At 37.9% G+C, this 26,361-nt stretch overlaps 1 protein-coding gene across 2 annotated transcripts in view; it reads left to right on the top strand.

The window, feature by feature from the left end:
- The window catches only part of SYTL2 (synaptotagmin like 2), a 105,719-nt gene that overhangs the window by 62,850 nt on the left and 16,508 nt on the right, over positions 1–26,361 (top strand). Inside the window, exons 8-13 of one of the 2 annotated variants that reach the window (XM_044668199.1) lie at positions 8,523–8,624; positions 11,110–11,163; positions 13,113–13,157; positions 18,353–18,447; positions 23,861–23,980; positions 25,933–26,102. In XM_044668199.1, coding sequence (XP_044524134.1) covers positions 8,523–8,624; positions 11,110–11,163; positions 13,113–13,157; positions 18,353–18,447; positions 23,861–23,980; positions 25,933–26,102 — 586 coding nt within the window. The remainder of the gene's footprint in view (positions 1–8,522; positions 8,625–11,109; positions 11,164–13,112; positions 13,158–18,352; positions 18,448–23,860; positions 23,981–25,932; positions 26,103–26,361) is intronic. The other variant, XM_044668200.1, reaches the window with a different exon arrangement.

Below are 26,361 nucleotides of genomic sequence, written 5' to 3'. Positions count from 1 at the left end.
TTTTACCTAAACAAGTTGGTAAAGAGAAAGAAAAGCCATCACAACCATTCAAAAGTCAAAATCAAGGAAGTAAAAGGACTATTCCTATTCAAGACACAAAAAATCTAAATGAGGGGAAAGAAACACATTTCTTAAACACTGACAGTCCCTTAAATGTTTTCAAAAGATTAAATGCAGAATGTCAAGTGTCATCCAACACAGAGGATTCCTCATACAAAGAAAAAACTAAGTTCTTTATTAATGGAAAAAATAGAGGAAACTCAAAGACGGCTATTGACTATTTTGAGAATATTCGAGAACCCAAATTAAAGCATAACATGGAAGCCAAAAGTAGAAAAGTGAAAAAAGATGATCATCTGTCATTTCCACTAGAGGAAGAGAATACCAAGTCACCAACTCTTGTTGCCAGTGAGGGATTTAGAAGCAAAGAATCTAATTTTCCCAATCAAGATGAGCTATCTGCTCCTTGCAAAAAGCCAGAGGGATTGCAGCAACAAGAAGCCAGTCATCTACCTGTAAGCCAATTGCAAAGGAAGAAATATAAAAGAGTAAGTGATCGGATATCCTTCTGGGAAGGAGAAGGGCAGACAGCTAAACTGACTGATAAGAGTTCCAATTCAGCAGGAAACAAAGTACAAGTGCCTCCATTAGCCACTTGGCCTAGGAAGTCAGTGGATTTGTCTGTGGGAAATTTGACTGAAGATCAAAATGAGTATGGCCAGATTATTGCCAAAAGAGTAGACCTAAATAAGAATGACCAGACATCTCATGGCCCTAGATTTTATTCCTCATCTAAACATGAAGAGTTCAGGCCCAAAATAATGGGAACATCCCAAAGGTATACCTCGATGGACCAACCAGGTAAAATACCTTCATTTCAGAAAGAATCTGTCAATCTTCCTGTGACAAGTAACTTGAAGTCCAAAACAAAGATGACTTTTCCAACATCAAAACATGATCCTCATAGAAATAATGAAGTCTACTCCTGCTTAGAAAATGGCAGATCTCCTGTAGCCCAAGCAAACCCTAATTTTAAGATTTGGTCCTTGAAGGAAAGAATGAATGAAAACTTCCCAAAGCAAGTTAACAATCCTTTACAGTTTCAGACTTTGAGAAACTTTTGGGACATGGGAACTCATTCAGATAGTACGAACAACAACATTCATCCAAGTAGTAAAAATTCCTTGCCTTTAAATAATCAGAAACACAAGGAGTTTGATGAAGCTGAGCTAACAGAAGAAAGTGCCTTGGCAGAACTGGACCTTTTAAGACAAAACAAAGCATTACATGGAGAGGAAATAGGGAAGTGGGATTCAAAGCTAATTCCACAGACACTCTCAGATGAAGCTACATTTCCAGTGAAATCACCAGTAGAGTCTATTCAATTGGCAAAAAATGTCCCATCAAAGGAAAATGTGGATGAGCATCTAGACTTGTTGATCTCTCCAAAGCACAAGGAAGATCATATCTCAAGGGAAGAAGTGAAGGAGTCAGTAGTGAAAACAAATGTTTCACCTAAAAAATACCAAGACCATTTTAACAGAAGTTTAAAGAAACTACTTGAGAGAGCTTCATCATTATCACGTCAGCCTGTGCATGACAAGGGTAGTTCAGGAAATGGGAATGAGCCAAATTTTTCTGAAAATAGAATACATCTCCAGGAGACAGACTTGACTGACTTCAAGGAAAGGGGTGAGTCTCTGCAACAGGACCCAAAGACAAGCATGACCAACATCCTAGATTCACCAGAAGTTAAATATAAACCACATATATCCAGTTCAGAGAAAGTACTCAAGGAACAACCTGAGCTTCCAGATTCTTCCAATCAAGTCAAGTCAGAAACTGTTTCCACCAGGACTAGATCTTTGTCAAAGCAAAGAACGTTTTTTGAAAAAGTGATGGAGCGGAGTTGTAACAATTCATTTTATAAGTGGGAAGTAGGGATACCTCTTGGAGAGGTAGAAGATGCCTCAAATAATACTGTGGTCCCTCCCAAAGTAAAAAGTGGTGATTATGAAATAAATCAAGAGAAACTATTCCAGGGAGTTCCTGCTCTTTCCCCTTCATTATATCAGACTGCTGACCTTATAAAGAAGGAATCTAGAGAGGCAGCCAACTCTTCCCAAAAGATGTCTACTTTCCACTCAACTTATGCTGCCCTCCAAGACAAGCAAGATCCTCCTCAGAGGGAAATTTCAGAGACTATAGAAAAAACAATTCTCCCTAAAACTGAGTTGAACAATTTGAATATTGCTTTAAAGAGGCTTCACAAGGAAGCTCAAGAAGATGAATTGAATTCCCCTAGAAAGAAGGAAGTTTCTAGAGAGGGGCAGCCAGAATTCCCTGAAGGAGTGGCAATAACACATAACCAGATAAACTCTTCAGTTTGCATGGCAAGAGAATTGGTGACTCCAGATGAAAAAAGTTCCCAACCCATTGACATGAGCCTAGAAGAACCTGGAGAAGAAGCATTGATTTTATGTTCAGAAAGTAGTCCTGATTCATCTTATCTGGGCCAACCTCTTACTCAACCTGTCACTACTAGTTGCCAGGACTCCAAAGAATTACCCCAGGAAATATCAGAAACTGTGACAAAAACTATCATTCAGTCTAAAGCCAAGCTCAAAGAGTTCCATATCAACACAGAGAAACTCCTTAAAGAATCCTCCAAAAGCTCTTTTTTGAAACAGGGAAATAATGTAATAAAGAACTCTCAGTCTGAGTTGATAGATGGATCAGCCCTTCCCCATCAAACTGCTGCTTCTGAAATTCAGCAGTCAGACTTCCTTGAAAAAATCAAGGAAACAATAGAAAAATCTTTGGCTCCGTCAGTAGTTGAAAGCGCATTTGACATAGGTTTCAAGAAAATCCTTAGAGAACTCTCTACATCTTTGCCCACAGGGGAATTAGAAAAGGAAACCCTCAGGACTAAAGCCTTACCATCAGAGCAGGAAAGACTGTCCAGAAAAATGTCCCATTTGGATTCAGGGAGCCAAAGAGATGTTAAGACAAAGGTTAAGGGTGAGGTTTTGAAACCAGAAAGCCAGGAGATCATTGAAGACAAAGCAAATGTCAGGGAGGAAGGAAGGCCTCAGGTTTCTGAAAGTAGAACACATATTCCTGAAATCTCACCATTTCATATGTCCTCTGAAATAGGAAAAAATGAAATTAAGGATAATTTCAATGACAGTGGGACTAGTGACTATGCATATGGAGCTACAAGAGAAGAGAATTTTCAGATCACCAATGAGTCACTTCCCGGGAAAAAGAGACATTCTAAAACGAGCCAAGTTGAACTATTTCTGGCATCACCATATAAAAAAGGAGAAGAAGAAAGAGAAAGCTTTTCTGGTTCGGATGTTTCAGATGAATATGTTGGTTCTAATACAGATAGCCAGAGAAGCTCTTCCCGTGAGCATTTTAAATTTTTAAAAATCTCTAATCTTTGTTTAAAGAGAAATGTGGCTCTTGTTACATGAAGTTAACTGTGTACAAAGGGCTGGATTTGGAATCTAGGAAGCCTTGGATTCAAGTCTTACCTCTGGCACAAACTAGCTGTGTGACAAAAGGAAAAGTCTCCTAAAGTTTAAGTCCCCCAACCCACCTTTTTTTTTTTTGAGATTGGGAAGTTTTAGATAAATTGCTGTCTTCATCAGTATGGATTTTCTCTCCACGAGTTCTCTATGCTGATGAAATCACTTCTGCAAACCACTGCATCTTCTCAAATATAGAGGATCATTAAGTATGAGATCACTTTTTAAAAAAGAAAATTTTGCTTTCTTTAACTTAAAACCCTTCCTATGTTTGTTTATTGGAGTCATGAATATGGATAGACCTATCTGTGAGTAGAAAGGGATTAAATAAAATAAGTCCTCTTATGGGGTCTAGACTTTTGTCTCATTTGTAAAAGGCAGCAAAGGCCAGTAAAAAGAGCACTTCTTAGGGCCCTCCCAGGTCTGAATTTATGATCCTCTGTTCCCATAGTGATAGATACCACGATGACTGAGGCTTTGAGAAGGAGCCCATGTTCGTTTGTCTGTCTGTCTCAGCCTTTGCCTCTATCTTTGCCTCTGTCTCCATCTCACTCTCTCTCCGAATATATATGTATATATGTGTGTGTGTATGTAGATATATAAAATATAAATGTATTTCTACTTGTCTATTTCTCCATCTCTTTCTTTTAACATGTCCATCTCAAATTATCTCTCTTTGTTGTTGTTTAGTTAGTCTTGCCTTACTCTTCATTTGAAATTTTCTTTGGAAAAATACCAGACTGGTTTGTCATTTCTTTCTCCATCTCATTTTACAGATGAGGAATCTGAGGCAAACAGGGGTAAGCAATTTGCTTAGAGTCACACAGCTAGTAAATGCCTGAGATCAGATTTGAACTCAGATCCTCCTGACTCCAGGGTCGACACTATCCACTGCACCATCTAAGTGCTTTTCTATGTGTGTTTGTATACATACATATATATGTGCATATATTAAATATATACACATAAGATATACACATATAAACACATGTCTATATTAATTATTTTCTATGTTATATATTAAATATATTTATATGAATAAATATATATGAATTATATATATATTTATATTAAACCCTTACCTTCCATCTTAGGATCAATACTGTGTGTTGGTTCCAAGTTAGAAGAGCCATAAGGATTAGGCAATGGGGGTTAAGTGACTTGCCCAAGATCACACAGCTAGAAAGTGTCTGAGGCCAGACACTTTTTAACCCAAATCCTCCCATCTCTAGATATGACTTTCAATCCACTAAGCCACACAGCTGCCTTCGTGTATATACATATTAACTATTTGCCAAAAAAGGTTCATTATTCCCTCCATTTAGATTGAGACAAGTCTTTATAGGTTGCTACAGCTGCATCAGGGCTCTTTCGAAATTCATCAGAGTGGTAGCCAGACTTGTAATGATGAGCCTTTCTGACCCAAACTCATCCTTGGACAGCAAACCCACAATCCACTGCCAGGTTCATACTTGGAACTTAAGCCTCTAGGATAGGACCTGACAGGGCTTATGTTGTATTGGCAAAGCCTTCAGGGATCCAAAATCAGTTCCATGCTATATGCTGAGGAGGCTGGCGAATACTTTAGTGGGAAAAAATATCATAGCCATATTCTATATGTTTGGACACATGTTGACATACAGATAAGGTGATTTCATTAACTATCCTCCAATAATATTTATTACCTATTCTCCCATGCAAACTATTATATTTGAGTGTTTCTTGCTTTGGTTTCCTTGAAAAAACAAATGACATCAGGGCTAGGTAGTCTTGCTGAAGCATTTTCCTGACTGACAAGGAATGATAAGGTTTTTTTTTATGAGAAAATAACTGCCGTGATGGGGCTTCTTTAAGTGGAGCTATGGTAGGAACTTCTGGGCCATAAATGGACCCAATATTTGGGTTTTCAAGAATATTTTGATCATAATGTTAGCTAAATACCAAGGAACAAGAGCCCCAGAATTGCTTTATCTCCAGTCTCTCAAATAAAAGGAAGTCCTAAAATAATTCCTATTGAGATGGTTTGAAATATGGGAAACAATTGTCATTTTTATCTGAGAGAATCTAATCATCTCCCTTGCCCAGAGTGTGTGCTGGTCTCACTGGACAGGCTTATCCACCTGTCCTATCCCATCTTTGAGAGAATAGGAAAGGGAAGTCATAGTAACAAAACTCCGAGCCCTATTTTAAATCTCTGAGTCTAACCCTAGCCCACACAACCAACAAACACCATCCCATGGTCCCATGGTTTGGGAAGGTATTCTCAGTTTTATCAAAAAACATGGAGGTATCCTCAGTCCCAGCTTGATTAGTATTTCATTTTTGCAGAGTCATCAGAAGCAAAAGGTTAGTGAGAAATAAAGTGATTAGCATGAATCATGGGTAATGGAGGGTGCTCTAGGATCTGGCCTGATGGTATCATTACTTCCTATAATAAACTTATTCCCCCCCCCAATGGGCGGATAGAATTTCAATCATTTTCCATTACTCTTCTCATTCTTGATAGAAATAGAATGACTTCACTGTGTGACAAAATTGTAAGTTTTAAGTTAATCTGACCAACAGCTGTTAGGCTCATCTTTTAGCAGCCAATTGGGGATTACACCCATTTGTGCCAAATGATTCACATTATTACAGAGTTTGAGGGGGCCCCTCAGAAGCCATCTGGCTCAACTAATACTAGAATAAAAATCCTTTCTACGATATCCCTGATAAGTGGTCATCCAGTGTAAAGACTTCTTATGAGAGGAGGGAGCTCATTGTCTTCTCAAAGCAACTCATTTTCACTTTGGGATATCTCTAATTGTTAGGAAGTTTTTCCTTATATTGACTTGAAACCTACCCCTGTGCAGCTTTAATCAGTCAACAAAAGTCTATTAATAATCAGCCGTGTGGCAGATCTGTGGAGATACAAATATAAGCATGAAGACAATCCCTGACTGATCTCAGAGAGCTTACACTCTAGTAGAGGGAAGTCAGAGGTTCATATTTAAATAAATGAAGGAAATAATGTAAAATAAATGCAGTGGAAGTTACAGTTATGGGTTGGATGCAGTGGGGAGAGATGTTCTCACCACTGTAGGTATCAGAGAAGGTGATGCTTGGGTTGAGCCAGGTAGGGATTTAGGGGCTCCAGGCAGTAGTAGAGAGGTAGAACATTGTAGGCATGGGTGACAGCTTGTAGTAAAGACAGAGAAGTGGGACATGGAACATGCTATACAAGGAATAGCAAATAGTAAAAAAGGAAGAGGAAGAAGGGAACTATCATTTATTAAGCAGCTACTAGGTGCCAAGCACTCTACTAAGCAATTAAAAAATATCATCTCATTTGATCCATATAACAACCCTGAGAAGTAGGTGCTATTATTATCCCCATTTTGCAGATGAGGAAACTGAGGCAATCAGAAGTTAAACCAGGATTATACAGCCTGTAAGATTTGAGGCTTGTTTTGAATTTAGGTCTTCCTGACTTCAGACCTAGCACTTTGTCTACTGCTTCAATTCGTTTTCAATTTGGCTAGTAGGCTAATTTGGTTGGAACATAAAAGTTACACAGGAAGTTGCATAGTGTATATTCAACATAGAAAGTCAGGATGATTCCATCAAATATTCCTAGTTCTGCCTTCTGGGGTCAAACAGAACAAATCTAATCCTTTCCAGTGAGATAGAAGTAGGAAGATAGAACTAGGCAGATTGAAACAATATAAAAGCCATCCAATATGAGCTGTCCCAGAGTCGAAAGAGGTGTCTTTGGAGGTTTTGAGTTCTGCCTCCCTTGGGGTCTTTAAAGAAGGGTAGATCACCATTTGTTGGAGAGAGAATCCTTTTTACAGGACAGATTGACAAGACATCCTGCAAGGTCCCCTCAGACTCTAAAAATTCTCTGATTCTGAAAATAACCCACAAAGAGAAAACCTTAATTTTGAAAGAGAAAAGAACCTTTTGTTCTGTTGATAGTGCCAACTCAGACAGCAGTACCACCACAAGCTAGGCATGATCCAACAGAAATATCAATTCTCATAGGATATATATATATATATTTGACAAAGATGTGGCTCCTACCCTTGAGAAGAGTTGAAGTTATTTTTTTTTTAATTCAGCACTTTGCCTTAGGTGTTGGCATGTGAAATGGAAGATTTTTAATGTGGCACTAACCAAATCATAGGTGTCAAAAAAGGGTTTGTACTGGTGAGTGGTAATCCTAATTATTTTACTTTTGTTTGTTATTGAATAAGTATTTCTTAACCAGCAGAATATATAGTTAGGTCCTGATTAGTACAAAGAATAAATCCCTTGAAGCCACATGTATTTGATATTGCTGTTCAGTTGTTTCAGTTGTGTTAGACTCTTCATGACCCCACTTAGGGTGTTCTCAGTAAAGATACAGGAGTGACTTGCCATTTCCCCCTCTAATTCACTTTATAGATGAAGAAACTGAGGCAAACAGTTAAATGACTTGCCCAGGGTCACATATTTGAGACCAGATTTGAAATCACAAAAATTAATCTCCCTGACTCCAGGCCCTGCACTCTATCCACTGTGCCACCTAGCTGCCCTAGAAATTTTATTATGTTGTATTATAAATATAATATGTAATGTTATAATATATATAACATGTATATTATATAATAATACAAATATAGATTATATACATTATAATTATGTGAAATATGGCCATTGGTTTCATTCCAATAGAAATATGCAGTGTGAATTTGAATAATGTGAAAACTTCAGGGGGTCACCATTTGCACTAATTAGACCTACCTATAACTAAAAAAAGCTCCAACAATCCCCCTCCATTCTTCATAGGGAAAAAATTTCTTTCTTATAGGAACTTGGCATTCCTTAGCATAATAATGGACAAAAGGGGCTTAATATTTTTCAGTACGTAACCCATCCATCTTTAATTTAAGCATTAATTGATGCCTTAAGTCAGTGGTGGTAAGGGAAGCTATTGGGCAGTGTTTCACCATTTTTGTCTCATAACAGGTTCAGAAGATGAATCAAAGGCTGTTTTGAAGGCTTTGAAAAGGGATGCTGATAGGAAAGTGCCTTCCCAAAGCCTAGAGGACATTCCATCAAACACATCAAGTGAGGATAAAGCTTGCCCTGCTGCTCATGCCTCATCTGAGCTTCCACATGCTTAAGTGCTAGGCTTTGGCCCAGCTAAATGGAGTTCCACACAGCAGCCCCTAACTTGGGTTTAGCAGGGTAGACTAACCTTGCCAGTGGGAACTGGCAAAGTGACTTTCATGAAGCTCACCCAAAGATGGCTGAAGCTTTGCTTATGAAATAACAGCATGGGGATGGGCCTCTAGAATCTTTTTGGTTTTCTTGAATGGTATTGTAGAAACCTGGGATTTAGATCTGAAAGAAATTTTTGAGGTCTCTTGTTTTATCTGACCTCATTTTCCAAAAGAAACTGAGGCTGAGTCAGGTGAAGTGACCTGTCCATGATCACATAATATAGCAGCAGAAAAGAGATTCTAACCCAGATCTCTGTGAAGGTCTTTTTCCACTAGTCACCATTGACTCTTCAAGCATCTTAGTTTGAGCACTTATTTAATCACTACCAAATTAAAATTTTTAATTAAAAAATAATGGTAGTATATATCACATCCCTATTTACAAAGCAGTCCCCTTTTGACCACCTTGTGAGACAGATTGGGATATATATATATACATATATCTATATATCTATATCTATTTTCGAGCTATGATCTCAGAACTCTGCAGTTAAGCACTTTCCTTGCTCCTTAGAGTCTCAGAGAGTTGCCTGGGAGCACGGAGAGCCTGATAACTGGCTCAGGGCCACACAGGCAATATGTGTCAAAGACAGGACTTGAGCACAGGTCTTCATGACTCCCAGGCCAACTCTCTGTCCACTATAGTATGCCACCTCTTCAGAGCAGTATTATTTTTCATACTTTACCCTGAGAAAACCAAATCTCAGGGAAGTTATGATGTAAGTGACCCAAGGTAATACAGCCAATAAGTGGCAGAGTCTAGATGCAAACCCTGGCCTCGACTCCCCATCTACAGTTTTTCCCACTTGCACCTCTGTTTTTCCTTATAGTGTGGAGTGAGCATGTGGCCCAAGGCCCTTTTATTGGGTGCCATGCCATTATTGCATAACACGGAGATGGAGATCCAGTTCCTGGTCTCAGAGACCTTTTTTCTAAAGTCTTTATTTTTTGTCCTCTCCTGCCCATCCCACGCTTTGTCTTCTATTTGAACATAAATCTTAGTGAATCAAAGAATGATTAGCCAGGCTTCCCCTGCCTCCCAATGGCTATGGATCATATTGCCATGAGCATGTGCTCCTTTGACTAGTGCACCAGTCACTAAGTATTTCTTGAGCACTTACAAAGAGCGTAGTAATTATAAAGGGGGCTCAGATATCCCTTAGACAAATTTGGGAAGCCTGGCTGCTCCTTTTGCTTAAATCTCAGTAAGAGTTTATGTTCACTGTGCTCTACCAGCAAAGGGTCACTCCAAGTGCCAAACCGTGTCAAATTCACCCAGTTGTCAAATAACCATTGTCTCTTCCAGAGTCTTTATCCTGTCTGCCTCTCCGTTAGTAAAATCAATAGTAAGACTAAAAGCAACATCCTCCCCATCAAACAGCTGCCTCCATCTGGAGCATCACAGATGTATGAAACTCATCTGCCTGACTCAGATTTCAGTGTCAACCACCTAAAGAATCTTAGAGAGCCTGGTAGAGATTGGCTCACCCAACGCAGGAATCTTCTCTACAAGCTTTACAACAGGTGGTCTCTGCTGGACTGAGTCCAAGAGACTGAGAGCTCCATGCTTCCCAAGGCAGCCCATTTCTTTGGGCTACAACTTTAGTGGCCAGGAAGCCCCCCCCTCCCCAACTCCTTTTATTATCAGCATATAGGAGCACACGAAGCCAAGGGATTGATTATTCTAACATTTGAAAAACTGTCTTTCTCTCTGATGGCCATTTCCGTTTTAAAGCATTCAGGGACATTTAGGGTTAAACCAAAATCATATTCAAACTGCCTGGTATCCCTGCACGCTCCATTCCAAATCCTGATACCCCATTCTCAGTGCAGCCTGCCAAAATTCCACTTAGCAGCTGGTCCCCAAGCGAGGTCCCTTTGCTTGCCTTCCCAAGGCTTGTGGAAAGGATGATGCGTACACACAAATATTTGTCATGGGCCGTGGGTTTGGGAAGGTGTTAGTCATGACCAGCATTTTCTCTTTTTCTTTGTTCATTTTAACGGAGAGCGAGCGTTCCAGTCCTGTGCTTGCTGCTGCTGCTGGGGCCGTTGCTTGTTTTGCATTAACCCTTGGGAGTCATTTTGCAGCATTGTACTGATGTAAACTGCATCGGCTCTGAGACGGGGACTCCTGCCGTGGCACCGGCTTGAGTGGCTAATCCAGAGGGGAAGTATTTGGGGGGAAGACATCTTGTTTGGTCCTCTAGCCTGCCTTCAGTCCCCTCGCTCCATCCTGAGTAATTTCTGCTAACTCCTCGGGGGGCAGCCGATGAACCGTCCGCCTCCCTGAGCTGCATATTATTAACCGCGTGTTACTTTCTCCTGCACAGATCAAGGCAAAGTAGATTCTCTGCCAGAAGACTTAGTACGTAGTGCTGAAGATGGTAAATATCTTATCTGTCTTTGCATGCCTGGCTTAGGCTCTGGGGGTCCCTCTGACAGCAGCCATGGTGACACTGGCTCTTGGCAGGTATAAGAGCCTCCTGTGAGCAGAAATGCCCAAGTAACCTGGATTTGGGGTGATTTTTTTGCTTTCTCTATGACTGGTCTTATGCCAAATGCTCCTGATGTCAATTCCATCGGGTTGGTGAGAAACTCTTTAAGAATAAATGTCTCGACTGAGAAGGCGGGGGTGGGGGGCTTAAAAAAAATGGAAATTGTATTCTGTGATGCTCGCCTTGATTCTGCCTTGGTGACATTGAAAACCCGAGAGCCTCTGGAGCCAGTGAGGAGTTGTGTTTGGGTGGGACTGGTTCTGTGAGTGAATTATTCATACATTTATTTAGCTACCATTGTACTAGGGCTATCTGAGGATTAGGGTAAAGTAGGAACAGAGCAAATCCTTTCCCTTCTCTGACCTTGTTTTTTTATCTGTACAATGGGGCTAATGAGACTGGCACCACCTCCTTTATAGGGCTGTGGTGAGGAAAGCAAAATGTGATTTTTCCAGTTACCCTAGCACATCGATGAAACCGGGATTACTGAAAGCTCAGAACCTCTTGAAAATGAAGGGACTTGATTTTTAAACCCTTTTTGTTTGTTGCTGATGCCTTTGGCAGTCTGGTAAAGCCCAGGGATCCTTCCTAGGAGAATGTTTTTAAATACATAATTGAAGGAAATGCTAAATTTCAATTAGAGGTTAGTTTATTAATTTTTTTAGAGTTTAATTTAAATAAAGATGTAGTTTCCCCATTCCCCCATAAGCTCCCTGAAATCTAGTAGACTCTTTAGGGATCCAAGAACCCTAAGTTAAGAACCTCTGCTTTGAAGCATCAGCAGTCTAGAAGATTGTCTAGTCTAAAGATGAATATAGATTTTAGACTTAGAAAGAGGTAGTGATAGAATGTGGTGCAGTTTCTAGTCAGTTTGAATAACATTACCTCATCAGGGGCAGGGAAAAAGAAAGACCTGAAATGAATCTTAATTGTTTTAAGGCATAGAAATGTAATTTGATATAGAATCTATATTCATACAGAAGGTTCTGTATTGTTGTTGCTTGCCTGCTACAGTTTTGAGTTAAATCATAGAAGCATATGCTTTATAAGCCTTGCCACATCAAAGCAAGAGGATTCATTGTTAAAAGCCCAGTACTATCAAACTTTAAAATATCCATGATGTCATTGGTACAGGTATTCCCTTGACTGATTGCAGATGACAACCCACCCTTCCAAACCTAGTGGACAATCTCAATTTTCTCTGATATTCCCCCCACCAGAGAGAGACAGAGACAGACAGAGAGACAAAGAGACAGAGAGAGAAACAGAAAGAATTTGATTCTGATTTTACTCTGATGTGAGCATTTTCCATCTCTGACATTTAGCTCTACTGATACCTTTTTAAAGGTACTTGACTAATTCTTATTTTATTCTTAAAACAATCAGGTAGGGCAAGCAGTAGCCATATCTCCATTTTACAGATGAGGACAACATTGACATTTAAAAAGTTCATATGATTTGCTCAAAGGTCACATAGCTTTCTTAGTGAAAGGGTGGAGACTGGAATCCAGGTCTCCTGGATCCTGATTGAGTATCCTTTCTGCTGAGTCATGCTGTTCCCCTCTACATTGAAGCAAGAGCCTCCTCATGCCTATTTCCACTTGATTGACATTTTTTTTACCAGTTATGAAGATTTGTTTATAGGTCGGTTATTTTACAGATTTCTCCAAGGTCAGAAATGGTCTAAAATATTCCATGAGGAATTACCCTGGGGAACATGATCTCTGATTCTATCAAGAGTTCTTAGTCTCAATTGTAGATATTTTGTCTTATTTTCTTTTCATGTGTTTTTAATCATTTTGTTAAAATGTTATTCTCAATGTTGCTCTTCTGAGCAGATCAGAAAACAGATCAACAAACTACAAATGAATACATACCAGAAAGTGAGTAGCTGGACCCTAACAGCAAACACCTCAAAGAGTAGAACCTTGGCACCATATTAAATGCCTAGCTCTATTAAAATAACTAACTCCATTAATAATGCTATGTATTTGTCACTAAATATCCGCTGCTCACAAAACTATTTCATTGTCAGGGTCTGAACTGCAAGCATGAAATGGCTGTCTAGCAGATATTAATGCTTACTTCATTTTGAGGGTAGGGTTTATAAAGGGAAAAAAATGTGTTAATGTTGAGGGATGTTTGCCTTTTCAGGAGCATATTTGATAGTCCCTGAGCCCCATAGGGTAGAATGGTCTAGGTGACCTGCTTACAGTTAAAAAGACTCTGTTTAATGCTGCATGTTCATAGAATGTTGGAACTGGAAGGAACCTTAGAATGCTGACTATTAGAACACAGACTGTTCTAGAATCAGCTTCTTAACCTGTGGTTTTTTGTTTTCTCTCTCTTTTTTTATTTTGGTCTTGAACCTCTTTTTGTTGTTCATTTGTTTCAGTCGTGTCCCACCCTTCATGACCCCATTTGGGGTTTTCTTGGCAAAGATATTGGAGTGGTTTGCCATTTCCTTCTCTAGCTCATTTGACAGATGAGGAAACTGAGATAAATAGGGTAAAGTGACTTTCCCAGGGTCACACAGCTAGTATGTGTCTGAAGCCAGATTTGAAATTCAGATCTTCCTAACTCGAGGTCTGGTGCTCTATCTACCGTACCCTGTAGCTGCCCTGAAGCACCTTAAAGTAATGTTTTAAAATCCATAAAACAAAGTATATAGGATTGCAAAGGAAGCCAATTTTTTTAAATCATTATAAAAATATTTTAAAAATCAAATTCATATGCTCCTCAGCAATTTTTCATAAACTATGGACCCCACGTTAAGAATCTCTGATTTAGAAACTCCCTTCATAACATAGAGTGTTAAAACATTGGAAGGGTACCTTAGAGATCATAAATTCCAACCTCCAAGGAAAACTGAGGTGAAATGACTGTCCCACAGTCACATAGCTAGTCACTGGCAGAGTCAAGACTGAAACCCAGTATTCCTAACACCTGGTACAACCATCTTTCAATAATAACCATCAGCTGTAGATTTCTTATACTTTTGTGTCAGACTATAGAATGAATAATTTGACCCTTTTTGTATGAGTCTTTAACATGAAAGAGATACTTCCAATTCATATGTAAACATGGGATTAGATTTATGTTTAGAGGCATATGTAAACATCTGTATATTGTGTATAATTCTAGCTTGTAGTTCTCATTTGTCCTTGATCACTTTGATTAAAAAAAAAAAAGAAGTTAAATTTGAATGGAAATACCTGATATTTGGTGCACTAATGCAGTGATATGCAGAAAGTGCTGGATTTGGAAGGTAGGAGACCTTGGTTTGAATCTCATCTCTTCCTTTTATAGCCTGTGCATAAGTCAGTTAACCTCTCTGGATCTCAGGATTCTCTTCTATAAAACAAGGAGTTGAACCTTTGAGTTCTTTTCCAGCTCTAGGTCTATGATCTCATGAAAACAAACATAAATGGTAAAGCCAATGACCACCATCCAACTAGCAAAGTAGTTATTCAGAACTGTAAATAATAGTTAAATTCCTTTAGATTTTTAAACACTTTTTAAAATGCTCTTTTCACAACCACCCTGTAAGATAGACATGGTGGAGAAAGTAGTATTACACCATCTTAAAGAGAGATGAGGAGTTGAAAGTTCATAAGGCAAATAAGACTTTCCCAGAATCTTAAAGATGGCAAAGCCAGGATGTGATACAAGTCTTTTGATTCCCCCTCACCATGCTGCCTCTCAACTATCCTCCCCAAAGACCTCCTAACCCTAATTAGTATGGTGGCTAGATAAACTAATCATAAAGTTGAAACTAGATAAGACTATCTTATCATGGGAACTTTGACTCTCCTTCAGCACATAGCATAGTATTCTGTACGCACTAGGATGCAAATAAATGTTCCTACATTAAGACTTGGCATCTCCATGTAGACTGGCTATTCACTTGAGCCGCGCTTGATGGGATGTCAGCTTTAGTTCAAGCCAGAAATCAAAGGTTGGCCTATTCAATTTTCCTGCCAACCCTGAGCTGAAGGTTCTGTTTCCTCTGCTTCAGCTTATGACATGACAAAAAACTAGAAGAGGAAAAGGAGGGAAGGAAGCCCAGGCCCTGAGCCCTTCTGGGGGCTCTGTCTCCAATTGGGGGTGGTGTGTGAAAATGCAGCCTCTTGCCAGCAGATGTTTGGCTTTTCCAACTGTCTTTTGAAATGTCTGTGATAAGGCATTTCATTTCCTCTTTTTGGCTCTTGCCTCAAATAACATTTGGCCTAGAAGGTGAAATAATGGGCATTTCCCCGTCCCCCCATAATTACTTAATTGATTGAACACTTGAAGAAAGCAGAGGCTGGAGTCATGTGTGAGCTCAGGTACTTATGCTTCTCTGTAAATGGAAGTAGAATGTCAGCCCCTGGGAAAGCAGGTCCAGGCTCTGGTTCACAAATTGCTTCCAACACATGTTATGTGCTCAGCAGCCACTCCTTATTATATCTAAACTAATAGCTCAATATCTGTCTACACAGGATTCAACTTTTAGCTCCCTGTTAAAAAATCAGTTGACTGGGATGTAATTGCAATATTTAAATTCTGAGCAAGAAGAAAAGAATCAGGCATTTACATGACCTTGTAGGATCACACAAGCATTTTACCTGTATTAGCTCATTTGAATTTGGCATCAGCCTTGTGAAGTAGGGAGGTGTAGTACAAAGAGCATTACTCAAATTTGCCCCAAGGTCACACAGTTAGAATGGAAAGAAACCTCTCCTTAAACTCATGGTTTTCTGACTCTCAAGTCTATTAACTTCGTCCTAAATCCATTAATTCTATGCTGCTTTTTTTTTTTAATATGTAAGAAAGAGAAATAGGGCTGATTTAGAAACTTATTTTAGGCCATGTGATATACAAACAAAAGAGTTTTCAGGATCTGAGCAGAGCCATTTTCTGATTTCAGGGAGCCCAAACTCATGTGAAAGTCAGCAAAGTTCCCATGGGATTTATATAAAATGGAATTTTAGCAAAGTAGGTACCATTCCAGCCTAACAATAAGTGGACCCTTCATGTAAGCGAAGCTACTACCTTCCATTAGAAAAGATCAGACATAGAACAGACTCCAGAGACCAACTAGTCTAGCCTTGAATCTCTCCTAATTTTCTTGTCTACTAGTTATACTTCTGTATCCCCACATTAGTTAGAAGATACTTTACATAATTACATTAGTTAGAAGTTACATTTTATAATAATAACTTAGGAGAAACATTATATAATAATATGAAAATTATATAATAATAATGAAAATAAACTCTAGTGAAATAGCCATTAAAATCTGATTTTTAAATTTATCCCTTATTATACATTGTTTAAGGGTACATTATTAAAAGCTAAGGCTCAGTTTGAGGGTTTTTTTGTGTTGGTGTCATGAAATACAACCTGAGTCTACTTGACTATTTTAATCTGATGTTATAGGATTATAAATTTAGAGCTGGAATGGATTTTAGAGGTTTTAATTATTTTATAAAAGAGGAACTATGGTCCAGAGAGGTTCTGTGACCTATATACAGGAAGTAGCAAGTTCAAAGAATTTGAATCCAGGACTTCTCCTACTAAATTCATTCTATTTAAAACTATGTGCCAATGATATAAATGCTGTGGTTTGTGGTAGCAAAAGATTTAAAGTATGAAGAGAGGAGCCCATAGTTTTTATCTGTAAATCTTTAAAATTGGGAATTTGACATAACTATTAAGTATCTTATGATCCAATCTAGGAGTATTTGGGCAGCATTTTCAGGCTCAGGGATTTCCTTGGGTTTTCTCAGTAAGCTGTTTGGACAGGTCTCCTTGGCCTTGAGTGCTTCTCCACAGGTTTTGGCTCAGTGCCTGATAATTGGCACAGAAACCTTGATTCTTTGAAGAAAGAAAAAAACAATTTAATTAACCCTTTTCTGTAGTTCTGAGTGAACCATTGTCAGGAAACTAGCTTTCCCATGTTGAGCTACAAAAGAGCAATCACTTCTCCCACTTCCATCTTTTCCTGAGAGGCTATGGGGCTTTAGAGAGAAAGCACTAGACTTAGAGTCAGGCAACCCTGGGTCCTAATCCCACCTCAAACTATTAAAAACTATATAGCCTTGAGCAACTCTCTTAGCCTCAGTTTCTTCAGCTGTAAAATGAAGAAGATAATATTTATAGGACTTAATTCACAAGGCTCTTTTGAGAGTCAAGTAAAATAATATATGTAAAGTGCTTTGTCAGTTTGAAGGTGCTATATATGTTTATGCAGTTATTGCTATTTCCCTTAAAGAATATCAATACATTTATATTTAAATCTGTAGACATTCAAAGGATAAATTAATAAAATTGAAAGAGAACCACTGAACTAATAAATAATACTAGGAGTTGGTTTTATGGAAAAAACACACACAAATAAGATAGATTAAATCCTTAGGCATTTAAGGGCAGGAGGGCTTTTAGAACTGAATTATGTTAGAAGATTCAGACAATCCACATGAAATAGTTTCTCAGCCTGTAGCATGTTTGAAATGTATAGTGTATCTCAGGGAGGCGAACTAATAAATTGCAATGCAAATTCTATAAGAACCAAATGTGAGCCTGCTCTATTATGATGAATTAATTGTGTGTAATGTATGTAAATTAATATACATATGTGATAATTAAATATCAATTTGCATTGGAAAAACTCTACTAAATCCAGGTCCAGTTCCACAAATATAGACCTGGAAGAGATTTTGAAGATAATTGTGTTCAAACATCTAAAATTTCAAGCTGAGGAAATTGAAGTCTAGAGAGGGAATATGACTTACCCAAAGTCACACAACCGGTGACTGGCAGAGCCCATATCCCCTGACTTAAGTCCAGTGGTCTTTGAATTTAATATTTTATACTATTTTTCATTTGGTTTTGGTTCAACTCCTTGTGAGATTATCTATATATAATTTATCAACACTGCATGTAATTTCATCCTGTTCCTGCATGTAGACCTCTGTTCCTTTAGTCTCTGAACAAGCACATCTGTCTTTATTGAAATGGTTGATTTTAACTTGAACGAAATGTTGCTGCCTAAAAATGGTAAGAATATTTTGAAAACAGACCTGCTACTCTTTAGTTTCCACAGTGCCTTCACATCCTGATAACCAATTTGCACATCCCGAAAAACTCAAAAGGATGAGCAAGTCTGTTCCAGCATTCCTCCAAGATGAGGCAAGTCTGAATTTTTAAATATAAGAAAAATGACATTTGATAGGCTAATTTATTCCTCTGGGCTTGTATGCTGGCAAGTGCTTTGTGGCACTGCAGATGGAAGTGGTCAGTGTTATTGGTCTTTGTTTTTCTGGTCAACAGAAAGTGTCTCAAGTTCTGGAGAGAGGAAAACCACTTTGCGTTTGACTATCCCCAGTTTATTTGTCAAGTGGAGCCCCACATGGGCCACAAAAGCTTCCCTAGTCCCCTAAGTGGGTAGAAAATAGAGGTTCTGAGAAGCATTTGTCATGGGAGAACAAAAAAGATAAATATTGTTCTCCATCCTTGGGATTTGATCTGGAGCGATTTGGCTTCAGCAGTCTGTCCATGTTATTGAAAGTATTAGTTTACTAAAACAAATATGTTGGGGTTAAAATATATCCTTTGATTTTTTTAAGGAGTAATTTAAGTACTGTTGAGTGCCTTCAAGCTGTTTTAAGCCCAATTATTCTTAGTCTTGTTAGGTTGCTAAAAGCTTCCCATTTTTAACTTTGAAAAAAAGTGTAGAAATGATTTTTAAAAATCTTAATCCTTGAAAATAACAAGTTTATTGACCTCTCACTTGGTTCTTGGAACTGGTTAGAAGCTGTTCCTTGCCATCTACAGGGATTATAAGGTAGATATTCTTTCTGCCTCCATTACCACCCAATTCAATAAATATTGATTCAGCACCTACTGTGTGCTAGATGTCATGCTAAGCTCTGGGGATACAAAAAGAAGCAAAAGACGGCCCCTACCTTCAAGGTTACAAACAAAACAGGAAACAAATATATGCAAAGCAAGCAATGCTTTTGTACCTGTCACCTGAAGAATGATTATCTAAGAACTGAACAAACTCTAATATTCTCCTATAGCCATAAAGAATGAAAGAAGTTGGAAACAAGCCTCTGATTCTAGAATCTCTTTGTTGTCTCAGCCTATTTGTCCCTATTTTCAGACGATATAGCCAATCTTTATCCAGGTTTGCTCAGGCAGAAGAACTTCCTACCTGGCTAAATTCTGTAACATTCAATGCTCCGAATCTTCCCTACTTGTGCCTTTTAGTCACCTTCATAGAGTAACTTATGCCCTCTTCCCATGCCCTACTTTTTATGTGGTACTCTTTGGTCTTTTTACTTCTTTTATCAAAACCTCCCAAGAAAGGTCCTGATAGCAAGCATATATGTCTTAGTATGAAATTAAGGTACTGCATTCCTTCTTGGAATTTTATTTGAATTTTTACCCCTCATTAAGATAAGAAACTTCATTTCCTATTAAAAGAGTTCCAGGCATCTTGGGAACCAAAATGGAAAGTACATTGGGGAGGGGGGGTTAAGGAGGACCTTTCCAGCTTATCGAAATTAAATATTTTGTCCATGTATCATTCTATCCTTGGGTTAGATTCACTGTTCTGTAACCATTCAGTGGTTGAATTTCTTTAGGAGTGCAAGTTAAGATTTCCTTTGCAACATAACATGCTTTTTGGCTACCTCAAGAATGGAAACTGGAAAGGAGCCTGTGAAGTTCATGTGGTTTTATGCCTTTCTCATTCTGACATTCTGACATTTTCATCCCTGACAAAGTTGGATGTAAGGTGGCCATATGAATTTATGTCTCCCTGTAGAACTGGAGCGAGCAAATTTCCCCTTCCCGAATTATAAATCTCTATGAGTCTGATTATGCGGAAGTCACAACAGATTATGTATGCTTGTATTTTTAGTTATAAAAAAAATGACTTAAAAATTTTTTATGATTTGATTTAAAAGCAAAGCAAAACCTCTTGGGATTATTTCATGCCAATTGCATCAGTTCTAGAACACTATAGAGGCTCCATCAAGAGACTGAACCAATAATCCAAATAGGAAAAACCTCTAGTGAATGAAGATTGTATTATGATGTGCCATTGAAAGGGCAACCCATTGAATGACTCCATCAGTATATCCATGTTGGAAAGAGGCTGCAAGATGAACAGTGAGCTTGGCTGAAGAAATGAATAGAAGAACATCAGAGAGGACTACATTTGGCATATGTTTCCTACATTCATTAATCTTGAGATATTTATTGACAACAAAGTCCTATTTATCCAATATCAGTATCTGCTTTTTGATAATCACAGATTCACAGATTCTCTGAGTTGAAAAAAATCATCTCATCTACTCTATACCTGACCAAGAATTCTCTCTATATTGTTCCTGACAAGTGATCATTTAATCTTCAGCTGAAGGTCTGTAATGAAAAGAAAGCCACTAATTCTCCATGCAACCCATTCTAATACCTTCAAATAGTGCTAATCTTTAAGAATTTCCTCTTTACATGAAGTCTAGAACTACCTCTGCAACATTCAGTTATTATCCCTCGTTCTGGCCTCTGAGAGCAAACATGAAAGTCTATCAAATTCTTCTAGACAGATTACGTCCTTTTTCAAATCTTCTCCAAACTAAACCTTCCTTCACTCTCATTCTCAGCTAAGGTCCCACTTGGTGCCTTTCCCTGAGTTTTATCCTGTATATATTGTTTTTAAACATAGCTATTTGCCTGTTGTCTCTCCCTGCTTAGATTATGAGCTTCTTGAGAACAGGGACTATCTTTTGCTTTTCTTGTATCCCCAACTCTTAGCATTGTGTCTGGCACATAGTTGACACTTTTAATAAATGATAACTTATCATTTATCATCTCCACTTCCTTGAAACTCTTCACCATTTAGCAAGTTTTTGTTCTCTTCAAAACCCTGGTTATTCACTTCTAGGCTCAAGTTTTTTAATATCTTTCCTAATATTCCTAGAAAAGATGCCTAGTAATCATTTGTGTTTAGTTTACTGTTGGAAATACTATATACCAGCATATAGGAGAGGGCATACTAGTAATTATATTAATAATTTCTATACATAGTAGAAACAAAAATATTTAAGGTCAGTCCTATATGAGACACAAAAACCTGTATCAGAGGAAACAGAACTTTCAAGAGTTGAATAGATGGAGACACTACATTCATGGTTGGTTATAAAAATAAATTATCCAAAGAATATCTGTCAAAATCCCAATGGAGCATTTTGTAAACCTGGAAAAAGTGGCACTGGAAAAAAAGATAAATGAATACCATTTGTTGATTGATAGGGTGATGATAGAAGGGAGGCAGACTATTAGATTTTAAAATGTATTATATAATGACAAGAGTTAAAAGTGCCCGCCACTTGACTAAAAATAGACCAACTAATGAAACAGACTAAAAAATTCCAAAAATAGAGCATGTGATAAAAAATTAATATATGCCAAACTTAAAAAATTGGGGGGAAAGGAAGGAAAAAGTAAATGCTATTAGGTACATTAACAATAGAAAAAATTTTAGATTCATAATTCATAAATTGCATTATGAATTCTATACAGTCTAATAAATGTATATTTATGCAGAATAAAAATGATCAAAATCACATGGCTGTGAACCATGAGACATCATAGTCTCAGAAGATTCATAATTTCAGGTGATCCCAAGATCACATGTGTGGATAGATACATGGTGGTCATAAGAACAATGATGATTTGCACATGGGATGTAATAGATAAAATATCATCAAGAATATATAGGACCAAAGAAGACATTGGGGCCAAGATAAAACTAGTGTGAAGAATAGCAGAGGTGTAATCTGAGGCCTGGACTAATGTCCAGAAATGAAAACCAAAAGAATTCTTCCAGTGCACCACATGAATCCTTGACAGATTTTTCAACAAAAGAATGGACAAGAATTGCAGAGGAGGATTTGTATAAGTTTGTATAGGTTGTGACTTGTACCAGTGTAAGCAGTACCCCACTGGTATGATCATAGATTCATCAAAATGTTAAAAAGAAGCAAGTTGAATCATCTAACATTGCAACATGGACATAATCCTGAATGGGTTATTGAGGGGAGATGAAAATGAAATGGGATCATCTCTGCTATCCCCTTTCTCTGGACTAATTTAAAGAACCACGGGGAAAAAGACAAGACTTTGTATAGAAGACATTTCTTCTTTTTCAGTGATGGATTCCATTCTTCCTCTTTCCTCTTCTCACCCTGTGTGAGAATTGGTTTCACAACAATGACCCTGAATGGCATGGCATTAGAGTCTGTTGGCATGAACTAACTTCTTTCTCTAGAAAGGTGTTAATGGCTCCCTCTCCCCACCTTCAGTTATCTAATTGCCTCTTAAACTCTCCCCAAATAGGACCTCCCATTGGAAGCTTAAGAAAAAAAATCAGAATGTTTGAGCTGAAATGAACCTCAGGGAACCATCTAACCTAACCATTTCCTTTTACAAATGAGACCATTGCAAGATAATGGCAGTCAGAATGGTGCCCCTTAATCTCTTGACATCCAGTATAGCCTTCATCCCTATACTCTGTGCTGTAAGAGAAACCTAGAAAAGGGTAGTACTATAAAGACCAGTATACAGAGATCCAGTGAAGACTAGTGAATAGGACACTGGATGTGGAATCAGAAAATTATTCAGCCTCTCAGTTTATTTATTTTTAATGAGAATGTTAGACTTGATGGCCTCTAAGGCCCTTTTCAACTCAAATCTATCTATACACATATACCCTGATGGTAACTCATGAATGTTAAATATGTCCTGAAATTAGGTTATATGTGCTTTCCTTGCCCCTACATCCCAGTATTTATTTTATTTAATATTTTCCCATATAAATTACATCCCTCAAATTCCCAGTCTCTGGGAAAATATTTTAAATAAGCATCAGTGTTGATTTGATGTTTTGAAAGACATCTGTAACATCTTATGTGAGTTAAATGTATTTATTACTACTTTTCTGAATTTTAAATATAATATATAAGCATAATAGTATATAGAAATTCACCAAAAAAAATTTAAGAAAGAAATGAGATTAGTCTAGAAGAGAAATAGATGTCTTCCCTTCTCCCCCATTATAGACTCAAGTAAATGATTTGATCTCTAAGTTAAAGGCATGTTAATAATGAAAGAAACTAAGCAAGATATTTGTATCTTGACCATGACCCTTGAATCCTCTCATTTGGGTTAAAGTTAATTAATATCCTATATGGAAAACAGGACAATGGAATGTGGAATGTTAATATTGAATAATAGCATGACTTTTGGGTCCCCCTCACCTTGGTTCTAGCATGTTGGTGAGACCATCCCTCAATGTTTCATTAACTCACACCCCCCCCCCCCTTAGATGGGTTTGAAGCCGGAGGTCTGTGTTGTACTCAGTTCCTTCCCATGGCAAACATTGTTTTAGCATGAGTTTTCAGTGTACTAGGGAAATGCCACAGAGCAATGGGATTCTAAGAGACAAGCCTTTACCAGTCTACTTTTCCACATGGATTCTGACCACAGCTTGCCCTGGCCCTAAATAACTTCTGCATTATGTGATGTCTTGTAGAGTGATGACAGAGAGACCGATACCGCATCAGAAAGCAGTTACCAGCTTGGCAGACACAAGAAGAGCCCGAGCTCTTTAACCAATCTTAGCAGCTCCTCTGGCATGACATCCCTCTCTTCTGTATGTAAACAAAGGCTCAGTTCTAATGGCTCCCTGCTTTTGCTCAGTCTTTCATTGCCATCTCTTTGCCCTCTATAAACCTGTGCTGCTTTGTTTTGCCATTTCCTTAACCCCAAGCACCAGAATGCCTTTCTACTTAGCAACTGGCCTCTAACTAGCTAAAATTTTTTTTTCTTGGTTGTGCATCAGCTCCAAAAGAAACAATTTCATTTAAATATCTGTATGTAACTGAAAATATGACTTCGGATGGCCAACAATGTCAACACTAATATTTCCTGTATAATGCTTGATAAAATCACAGGGAAGCATCCTTTATAGTGTGTGTATGTGTGTGTGCGTTTGTGTGCGTGCACATGCATTTGTATATATGCATGTGTTTGTATTGCCTACTTGGCTGGTATTGGACACGCTTGACTAGTATTTTATTATAGGGATTAGTTGCTGATAAGGATCTATGAATGGTCCCATATTGATCCAATAGATACCATTTGGGTTATGCCATCATCAAGACCTTTTTTTTCCCCTGGATTCCTTTTACCATCTGGTCTATTCCATATATCCTCTTCTGAGAATAATGTTTTTAATGGGGAAAAAACACCTCACAGAAATACATTCAATTATGAAGGAAACCAAAGGTTAGTGGAGGTAAAGATGTAATTTTTTTTCCCATCTAAAGTTCATAGACCACCAGAAATCTATTTAAGTGCCCAAGTGAAGAAACTCTGATCTGGGTATTATGCCAATATCTAGTGTGGCTTCCCCTGACTCCTGAAGGTTAGGCATCTTGATCCCTCAACCTTGGAGTACATGGATAGAGATTAAGAGGATGATGGCATGGCAGTGATATCACAAGAATACTCTACTAGAATGCATTATGACTTTTAATTTTGATTTTGGTAGTGTGTGTGTATGTATGTGTGTATCCCTCCCTTTAAACACTCAATTCATAAAAATCCAGAGATACAGAAAAAAATTCTGGAAATGGTTCATTCTTTCATAGAAATTACAATAGAACTCCAGTCAACATAAAGCTCCCCTAATATATTTAAGAGACTTAGTTCAATGCTGAAAATATTTTATAAGTGTCCAACATGTACCAAGGCACTATGCTAAAGTCCTAAGGATCCAAAGAGTAAATTTAACACTACCCTCAAAGATCCTACCATTTAATAAGAATTAGAAAAGAAGGAACAGGGTAGGTGATCCTTTGAATGACAAGAAACTGATTGTCATATAATTTTTTCAGACCAGAAGAATCTCTTGCCTAAAGGGAGATACACTTAGCTAGATATTATGAAATTTCCTGGTATACCACTCAGCTTCTGAGGCTATGCTTAAACTCTGATTGACCTTGGATTAATCAAACATCATTTTTGTTGAACCTGTTTGTATTGAATTCCTATCAATATTGATCTGTTTGCCTACCTGCTATGCAATTTTTAAACTCCCTCCATCATTTATTCATTATTCATTATCCTTCCTTCCTGGACTTTCAGAGTATAAGCTCAGTAAGCAATTTTCCAGACTTAGTGACTTGCTAACATAGCAAAATTCTTCCAAGGCAGCTTAGAAATTTGATATAAGAACTTATGGTCACTGTGGACTGTGTCTGCTATATCTTGTATAATATCTCTTTGACCATTAAAAAAAAGTCCTAAAAATAAGCCTGCTCATGGCCACATGGTTTTTAAACTTGCTTTCAAATGAGCCATCCTATATAGAAATAACACTATCTTTAAAAAAAAATATCAACTATATCAAAGTGCATTAGAAATGCTAACTTTTATTTGTGCTTTATGTTTGGTTTGCTGAGTTAAAATCTTTCTGTTCTAATCTGAAATAAATGATTATTTTGCCTACAGATGTATATTACACTCAACAGGGTTATTTCTAGAATCCTGTTATATACTCAGAAGCTAAACTCATGAAAATCTCATTTTTGATGCCTTCAGGTGAGCGGAAGTGCAATGAGTGTTTATAGTGGTGACTTTGGCAATCTGGATATTAAAGGAAGTGTTCAGTTTGCCATTGACTACGTTGATTCATTGATGGAGTTCCATGTCTTTGTGGCCCAGTGCAAGGACTTAGCAGCAGCAGATGTTAAAAAACAGCGCTCCGACCCGTAAGTAAATTTTGGAGCTTCCTGTTTATCAGCAAGTTTGTCACATCATGGTGACAGTGCTTCCATTTTAAAAATTATTTTCTGGGGAGCTAAATCCAAGAAAAAGAAGTTTGAAGAAGGCAATTCATAGACTCATTTAGGACTGAACTCTCTAACCCAAACCAAAGCTCTTTAAACCAATGGGGCTTCCTAAGGGATTTGTTGAAAAATGATCAAACTAAGGTCAAAATCTGGGGGCAGAAGGTTGAGATTAGTCTAT

Source organism: Gracilinanus agilis, chromosome 3 (assembly GCF_016433145.1).
Source record: "Gracilinanus agilis isolate LMUSP501 chromosome 3, AgileGrace, whole genome shotgun sequence".
Lineage (NCBI taxonomy): Eukaryota > Metazoa > Chordata > Mammalia > Didelphimorphia > Didelphidae > Gracilinanus > Gracilinanus agilis.
Note: the sequence above shows the minus strand (reverse complement) of the source record. Positions and strands in the feature narration are given on the sequence as shown.